General features: G+C 33.6%; 1 protein-coding gene and 1 pseudogene across 1 annotated transcript; both read left to right on the plus strand.

The window, feature by feature from the left end:
- The first annotated feature begins 1443 nt into the window (after positions 1 to 1443).
- Positions 1444 to 4660, plus strand: LOC120185010 (annotated as a pseudogene).
- A 1304-nt stretch (positions 4661 to 5964) lies between these two features.
- Positions 5965 to 8968, plus strand: LOC120185107. The gene is made up of 5 exons (XM_039189408.1): positions 5965 to 6119; positions 6235 to 6354; positions 6455 to 6550; positions 7456 to 8076; positions 8648 to 8968. The coding sequence occupies exons 1-5, from the start codon at positions 5973 to 5975 to the stop codon at positions 8966 to 8968; spliced, it is 1305 nt and encodes a 434-aa protein (XP_039045339.1). The 5' UTR covers positions 5965 to 5972.

The raw sequence follows: 8968 nt of genomic DNA on the forward strand, positions 1-8968 counted from the left end.
CAGAAGCGTAAGCGTTCAATATCAAAATATTGAAAGTTTATATTTGAGCAGGTACGACCCCTTGTACTTACTCCAAATTAATAAAAAAAAATCAGCTAAGTGAATTTAATAATGGATACGTTTCGATTTATTTTGTTCGATTTAATTTGCACTAGTGATATCAACTCGAACTAATTAGTACCACATTTAAATATTTTTATTTAATTTTTTCATTTAAAATTTGAATCTTAATATCATATTTTTAAATAAAAGCGGCTATTTAACTGAGAAAGGATAAATATTCAAATTATAATAATAATTTATAACTATATTTGTAAACTAAACACATATAACACAATAAACTAGTCACTTAAGATCATATACGGACCATACAATGAAAAGGCGAAAAAATTCATAAAAAAAAACTCGAACGATTGGTAGATACTAACATATATAATTACTATGGTAAATGAATCACAACGTGAGATTTAACAACTGAAAGACCACTGATAAATGTATATTAAAGCTAATTATTTTGAGAAAACTATCTACGAACGTATGTTGCATCTCAAAATCAAATTCGAGGTCCAAAACAAATAATCATCAGGATAATATACGAGCATCATATTGATCAATTACAATGATTTCAAATCCAAACCCGAGAAAAAGAAATGATAAGAACAAATGAAAAAAACTAAAGATGTGAGATAAGAAAATAAAGAAAAACATAAAAGTATTAACGACAATAATTAACACTAAAACTAATATCTTCAACGATCAATTAAAGATGTAGAAGAAAGAAACAAGCTATGGTTTAATCCTAATGTTTTTTAAATTTTAATAATTAATTAATAATAATATTAATTATGATATATATATATATATATAAAGTTGGGGTAAATTACACGTTTAGTACTTAAACTATTAGTTTTGATCCATACCTAAAGTTTAATTCTTATTTCATTTTAGTACATCGTTGTTAAAAACTTTAATTTTTTTTCATTTTAGTACTCATTGAAAATATAGAAAGTTCAGGTACTAAAATGGACCCAAATTGATAATTAAGGTATTAAATGCATTAAATTTTAACGGCGGAATACTAAAATGAAATGATAAATAAACGTTAGATATGTTTTGAAAAAATTAAAAATTTAAATACTAAAATAAATTAAAACTAACAATTTAGATATTATACGAGTTTGGCTATGAATTTATTAGGAAACATAGACTGCTGTCTCTCTCACTGGTTAGGTTCCAACTGTCAAGTTCGGTTCCCTCGTAACGATGCAAAGAAACCATTCATGCAAGGGCAGTTCGGGGATTCCGAACTTTCTGTCCTTATAGCGACCGACAACTTTCATTCCTACAAAAAAAAAAACATAAAAGGGATAAGAAAGAACAGCTACTCTTGTTTTCACTTAGCTTCTTTAAAGAGTTAAAAGGAAGAAAAGAGGCAAAAAATCCATGGACCCTGAAACTTTCGCTTCTGGGAGCTTCTTCAAGTGGGATCCAAGAGGAGTGATGGCACCGGCCCGCCTGATGGAAGCGGTCGCGGCTCCTCAGCCGCCACAAAAGGTGGCTGCTTACGTCAGGAGGCCGATGGAGCTCGGCGGATAGAATAGTTATTCCAAGCTTATGGAATCAGGTACTACAACACCGCCAAGATAGCCGAGCTAGGGTTCACCGTGAGCACCCTTTTGGGGATGAAAGAAGAAGAGCTAGACGAGATGATGAACAGCGTGTCGCAGATATTCAGGTGGGAGCTGCTCGTCGGTGAGAGGTACGGCATTAAAGCAGCCGTCAGAGCTGAAAGGAGAAGGCTTGAAGAAGATGATTCACGGCGGAGACACATTGTTTCCGGTGAAATCACCACCAACCCTCTTGATGCTCTTTCCCAGGAAGGTTCGTTTTGTTACTATAAAACAATTTGGCGTTATAAGAATCAAAGACTTGACAGTTTCTTCCATTGTTTTTTTTTTCCTCTCTCTTTGGTAAAACATACGTATTTTATGTTCATTTTGTCACATATACCATAACACGTAAATGTTTATATGATACGAAACATATATTATAGTATTCGATATAACATTGAATATTACTATATGATTTATTTTTTAAAAATGATTATAATTTTATGTCATAAATGTTACAATGTAATTATTACACTTCGTTACTATAACACAAACGCTTATTTTTCATGCAGAAACTTAACCGCCAACGTGCAACAATATTTTAACCTAATTAATATATGTATATATGCATGTATATATGTATGTATGTATGGATATTTGTTTCTTTGTTGTTTTGGTTTATGGGGGGCAAAATGATGATTGTGAATGACAGGGTTATCAGAGGAGCCGGTGCAGCAAGAGAAAGAGGCGGCGGGGAGCGGCGGATGGGGGACGCGGGAGATGGTAGTAGGTGGGGGAGGAAGAAGCAAAGGCGGAGGAAGGGGCAGAAGGTGGTTGAAGTTGATAACGAAGATGAAATTGACGGCGGTGACGATGATGACTATGACGACGGAGGCGGCAGCTACGAGAGGATGCGAGAGCACCCTTTCATCGTGACGGAGCCCGGTGAGGTGGCGCGCGGCAAAAAGAACGGCCTCGATTACCTGTTCCATCTCTACGAGCAGTGCCGGGATTTCTTGATTCAAGTCCAGAACATCGCCAAGGACCGTGGCGAAAAATGCCCCACTAAGGTAACGCATACGCATTCAATCAGCACTAAATTGATAAATATTATTTATTTCTATGCATTAATATTAAAACTTCCATTTACAATTAGCAATATGAACCCTTAGGTTTACCTATATTAATTTTCTGTTAATATTTTTGGGGTAAATTATGCGTTTAATATATAAATTATTAGTTTAGTCCGTTTTAGTATCTAATCTTTTAATTTTTTAAATTCACACTTAAAATTTAGTTATTGTTTCATTTTAATATCCTACCCTTAAAAACTTTAATTTTTATTTCATTTTAGTACACTGTTCAAAATTTAACATTAAATTTTGAAAAAAATGAAAATTTAGATATTAAAACGGATCAAAACCGATAGTTTAAGTACTAAATGCTTTAAATTTTTAAAGGCAAGTATTAAAATGAAATGAAAACTAAACGTTAGTACGATTTTGAAAAAATTGAAAGTTTAGGTACTAAAATTGATTTAGCCACTGAATCCATAGTTTACTCTAATTTCTTTGTTAATCTTTTAAATATATTTCTTAATTATTATTTTTGCCCCTCTTTTCCCAATTAAAATGTTATATTTGATTTTTTTGTCAAATTGTTAACTTAGATGGAAAGTCAGTTAATATTTTAATTAACTAAAATTTTATAAAATATACGATTGAAAACTAAACGTTATATATGATTAAAATAAAACAAGAATTTCTTTGAAATAAATGCTAAAAGCAAATTTAAATAAAACAAGGAGTTGTTTAGATAAAATAAAAAATATAATGACGTGCGTAGTTATTTAACAATTTATAAAATTTAGCAAAATTTTATCCAAATCTTAGAATTCAATTGAGTTAGATAAAAGCAAGGGTAAATTATGCCTTTAGTACCTAAATTATGCTTGTTTAGTATCTAATTTTTTATTTTTTAAAAATTATATTTAACTTTTAGTTTTTATTTCGTAAGACAGTAAAAATTTAATACGTTTAATATTTAAATTATCAGTTTTGGTCCAATTTAATATATAAATTTTAGTTTTTTCAAAAATTAACCTTAAGTTTTAAACTAAAATTTTTAATGGTGGAGTGTTAAAATGAAATGAACATTTAAACTTTAGGTATGATTTTAAAATAATTTAAAATTTAGTTATTAAAACGGATCATAATTGATGATTTAGGTACTAAACTCGTAGTTTATCCTAAAAGCAGAGGGGATCGTAGCCAGCTGTTACAGTAACAATGCGACAACTGAAGTACGGACAATAGTGGGTACTGGTGGGAAATATGGGTTCCAAAATACTTGCAGGGCTAGGGTTTTAGGGGCACTAAGCGTAGGGTAGGGTCCCTATGAAGTCTTTTAACGTACTTTTGTCTGAAAATCTTCTCCTGTCTTTTTCTTCGTGAAGTTTGTGTGGCATTACCCTACATGTGACAACTACACCCACTCCACTCTCCTCTCTAACGACGTTTTCAGTACCTATAACATATCGAAAAATGAAGCAAAATATCCAAACATTTAATTAAATTTGTGAGAGATTCATAAATATTTTTAACATATAGTTTTTATACGTGAGTAGATACAAATAAAATATCGGTGACGGTTGACAAATGTCGTTTGTTCCGTAGGTGACGAATCAGGTGTTTAGGTACGCTAAGAAAGCCGGGGCTAGCTACATCAACAAGCCGAAGATGCGATACTACGTGCATTGCTACGCGCTGCATTGCCTCGACCAGGAAGCGTCAAACGCGCTGCGGCAAGCTTTCAAGGAGCGAGGCGAGAACATCGGGGCGTGGCGACAAGCCTACTACAAGCCTCTGGTGTCCATCGCGGCCCGACAAGGTTGGGACATCGACGCCGTTTTCAACGCGCATCCTCGTCTTGCTATTTGTTACGTCCCCACCAAGCTTTGACAGCTTTGTCATGCCGAACGTAACATCGCTGCTGTTGCGGCCGTCGCTTCGAGCTCGGTTTCGGGTGGACCGGATCATATAGGGTTCTAATATGTTTTTAGATTGTGTGTGATAAGTTGGAGTTGAACTGGGAACTTTGAGAATTAATGTAGTCTGGTTGTATAAACAACCAATACGATTTGCAAACATTTAAATGATCATATTCATAAATATATTTAATATATTTGTGAACGCTAAACAAACAAATATGAACGTTTTTTAAAAAATCAGATAGTTGAAAACCAAAAACTAAAAATCGAATTCAAATCATAGCGTTAGGTTCATTTCTGATCGAGTTTTATTAAACTTGAATCGATAATTATTTAAACGTATCTAATTTGATTTCAAATCATAATTTTAAAAAATATACTATACAAATTAGAGTAAATTACATTTTTAAAATATCGATGCGACAATATGAATATCTTTATTACTTAATCAATTAACAATTTCAAATTTTTATATTTAAATGAATTAAAATAGCTTTAAATACTATAATTTGTTATAAAAATGTATAATTAAATTAATTTTAACTATTGAAATTTAATTTGTTTAAATATTTTTTTAATATTCAATTCAATTTTGATTACATTCGAGTTCAATTAAACACAACTTATTAAATGGTAAAATATACAAATGATCCCTGATTATAGGGTATTGATTTGTTGGTTCCTTTGATTATTAAAGTTACAAAATTGTCCCGATCATAGGAGGTTGTTTTGTTGAGTTTCTTGATTATTAAAAATTACAAAATGATCACCATATTATTCATATGTTTCAAACTCGTCCATTTATGTTAAAAAATTGAATGTCGTTTGAGTTGAACTTTAATATGCTGACACATATATAATAAAATTATATTTTACTGATATATATTGGCACCACCGTTATTTTAAAGCAATGACACGAGGACATAATATTTCAAGAACTAGCTCGACGTTCAATTAAACATAAATTTTTATCCTATTTTATTCAATATATTAGCATCCAGCTCAAACGACTATCAATTTTTTTAACGGAAAAGGACGAGTTTGGAACGAATGAATAGTTAGGTGATCATTTTGTAACGTTTAATAGTCAAGGAACTCAACAAATCATCACCTTATAGTCGGGGACTATTTGTGTACTTTATCCTTTTCTAAATTCAAACTAAATTTAAAATATAATCAACTATGGGAGGACACTCGATTACTTGATTTAAACTTGAGCTTTTTGAGGATTCGATAGATATTTTGTTTTCTAGATAGAAACAGTAATTCATCTATCTCTTTTGGTTAATTACTCGTTGGTTTCGAAACTCTTAAATCCATGAACTGTTACTGTTAAGAAGCAGATAGGTTTTTGGATCATTTTCCCGCCAAAAATGGAGAATCAACGAAGGTTGCAGGATTCGGCGTCTGAATCAACGGCTTCGATCGGCGCTAAGCTTACGAGACTAGCTTCGCGGCATGATCAAGTGAAGAGTGCTTATCAACAGCTGAAATCGCAGATCAAATTCGGTTTGGGCGAAGTATCTCTCTGGTTTTGCTTATCGTGATTTTCATCGTTTTCCTTTCTGTTTGATTTCATTTTTCTTTGATAAGTTCAAACGACGAATCACCGTTGATTTTGTTTTGATTTTACAGGCGGAGGATGTGTTTTCTTCCTTGGCGATTCCGTTGATGAAGCTGGTTGGTTTGAAAACAGAGGAAATGGCTGAAGAGGGACGATTCAGCACGATCGTCGTGGATTCTGATTTCTCTCCCGTAATTAAGAATTCTATAAACCTAAACCAGTAAAATGAAATCAGAAAACAACAAACACTTCTAAGACTAGTTTTCAAAATCGAATTTGATTTCATTGCAGGGCCAGGGATTCCGTCTGAACGGTTTCACTACTAAGTCACCATTGATATCACCAACTGTAGCTGGGGGAGAATGGAGCAATCAGACCGACAGAAAGGTAGTTTAATCAATAATTTTCAGTTATTTAGTAGAAGTCGTTTTTTTTCTTTCATTTGCTACGAGATTTATCAATTTCAAAACTTCAAATCTTTTCATTTTATTTTATTGTTCATTATAATCTTTGCTTTAGCTTATTATGAGTTCAGTTAGGGAAATCTGGTATCCACTTTTTGTACCTTAATTCAACCCTGAACTCTTTATCTCATATCTAACCATTCTTTAACTGATTTTACATTACGAAAGTTGGAAATAAGGATCAAAACGCACAAGAAAAACGTAGCCATGAATATTGGTTTTATGCTGATGTTTTAGTACATACCTTTCCTCATAAATTACATTTATATATATATATATATAATTCTATGAAGATTTCCTTACTTCGAAATTGATTTGGATTGAGATTCTACTGTGAACAGTGTATAATTAGAGAAAATTTAGCGTCATTTATATTAGGTAAAATTTTGTATAGGGTCCATACTCAAATTTAGCGATGTAACCATTGTACTTTCATTTCTCATAGTTTGGTCCCATTATATTGATATTTTGTGTTAGTCCGAATCACTAACATGGTAAAACATTTCCATTATTGGGCTGAAGTGGAATTATATTTAAAAAAAACTCAAAATCTGAAATTCTTATCATTTGAAAGGTGATAATTAACTTTTACTAATTTGTAATTTAAAAGACTTCACCTCAGCCTCATGATTTAGACCGTTCTTTCGACTAACATAATTTTTTAAACGGTTTTACCGATTAGGACTAATGCGGGAATAATAGTTGGAGGATCAACTATGCCAAAATAAAATATAAAAATTATTTCTCAAATTGAGTATAGTATAAGGAAAAAACCATAATTTGACATTTATCTTGCACATCATATAACTCAGTTTTTGATTCTTGCAGGAAGAAAGCACTGCTGCTAAGGCAGTAATAGCAGGCAAAGAATTTTATAAGAAGCAACAAACACAAATTGTGCAGCTTGTCCACCTGCTCAGACAAGTTGAGAACCAAGTCAATTCTCACCAAGAGGACATCCTTCAAACCATTGTCACTCAGAGGGACACCCTCCAAAACCTTTTCCACAAAGCAGTTTATTATATATACACTGCCCATAATCAAAACCAAGACATCTTTTTAATCACACTGAAGCTCTTACAACACATATTTGATAAAACAAATGCAGTGCTTAGTTCAGTTGAGGACAACATGCAGGGATTAATTGGAGATTTATCTGAAAGAATGTGTATCCCAATGGTGGAGTATGTCAAAGGCCTCAAAGCTGACTTGAAGGTTGGAACTTGTGCTCGCCTGCTGGACTTTTTGGATGAGATTGAAAGATCCATGAGAATTAGTAGGGTTGAGTTAGAGGAAGCAAGGAAAATGGTCCGAGTAGCAGAGGAGGGGAGGATCAAAGCACTGTGCAAGTTAAAGGAGACAGAAGAGAAAGTGAGGAGAATGAAGAAATACCATGAGTTCCTTGTTGCAATTCAAAAAGAGCATATTGCTCAACATGCCTCACATAAGGTATAATTTTCAGGCTTTTTTGCTTTGTGGTTGTGGTACATTGCTTTGTAGACCAGAGGGGCGCATAGGTCTAGATTTTGGGCTGCCACTCACAGCTAACTAGCTAAGCAAACCAAGTGGTAAACAATTGCTGACCCATAGACCCCAATAACTTGATTTGAGTAAATTAGTAATTCATTAATCAATTAGTGGCTGCCTTCCTCATTGATTGTAGAGATTTTGAAGTTGTACTTCCTAGGTTAAACAGTGGATTTAATGACGAGAAAGCAATCAAAGTCGTAATTTCACTTTCTCCTCGTGTTCCTATTGATCATGTTGGGGTACTGCTAGGTTCACCACTAGGGTAGAAACTTAGGCAAATCTTCTTGGCGATTCCTTTGGCCTGTTGTTTCTTATTGCCACAATATACGGCAAACATCAGTAAGTGAATCGAAGTCGGTGCATTCTGAGTGAATTAATGGAAGCATTGCATTAAGTGAAAACTACACCAATGACTGATTTTGATGCGTGAGCATTTCTATTTAAACATGCTGCGTAAGGAAACTTATCATACCGTTTTACTTGTATATAGTTCTTAGGCATGGAGGAAGCCGAAGGAAACGATAACAATCTAGTGTGTGAGCTACGTAGGAAAACGAGGAGGTTTCGAACACCTGGGAGTCCAATGGGACCTAAAGAGCTTCTCTACTTTGAGAGCAACAGCAAGCAGCATCAATCTACAAGAGCAAGGCCTTCATTACATCACAGGTCAGTGATTCAGAGTAATTTTCAAGCTCTGGGTTCGGAAACTCCATGCCTCGACACTCGGATGCCATTAGGCTTATCACCATCGTCGGCAGTTCAGCAAGTGGGTTCACGCAAGCGCCTCAACCCTTGGCCCCCGAATCCTTGA

Source organism: Hibiscus syriacus, unplaced genomic scaffold, assembly GCF_006381635.1.
Source record: "Hibiscus syriacus cultivar Baekdansim isolate YM2019G1 unplaced genomic scaffold, ASM638163v2 tig00112988_pilon, whole genome shotgun sequence".
NCBI lineage: Eukaryota > Viridiplantae > Streptophyta > Magnoliopsida > Malvales > Malvaceae > Hibiscus > Hibiscus syriacus.

Bases quoted from the DNA above. Each gene is read 5' to 3' on its own strand.
- LOC120185107 (XM_039189408.1), top strand. From the start codon at position 5,973: ATGGAGAATCAACGAAGGTTGCAGGATTCGGCGTCTGAATCAACGGCT. The intron at 6,120-6,234 runs GTATCTCTCTGG...TTGATTTTACAG, and splicing joins TCAAATTCGGTTTGGGCGAA to GCGGAGGATGTGTTTTCTTC. The intron at 6,551-7,455 runs GTAGTTTAATCA...TGATTCTTGCAG, and splicing joins GCAATCAGACCGACAGAAAG to GAAGAAAGCACTGCTGCTAA.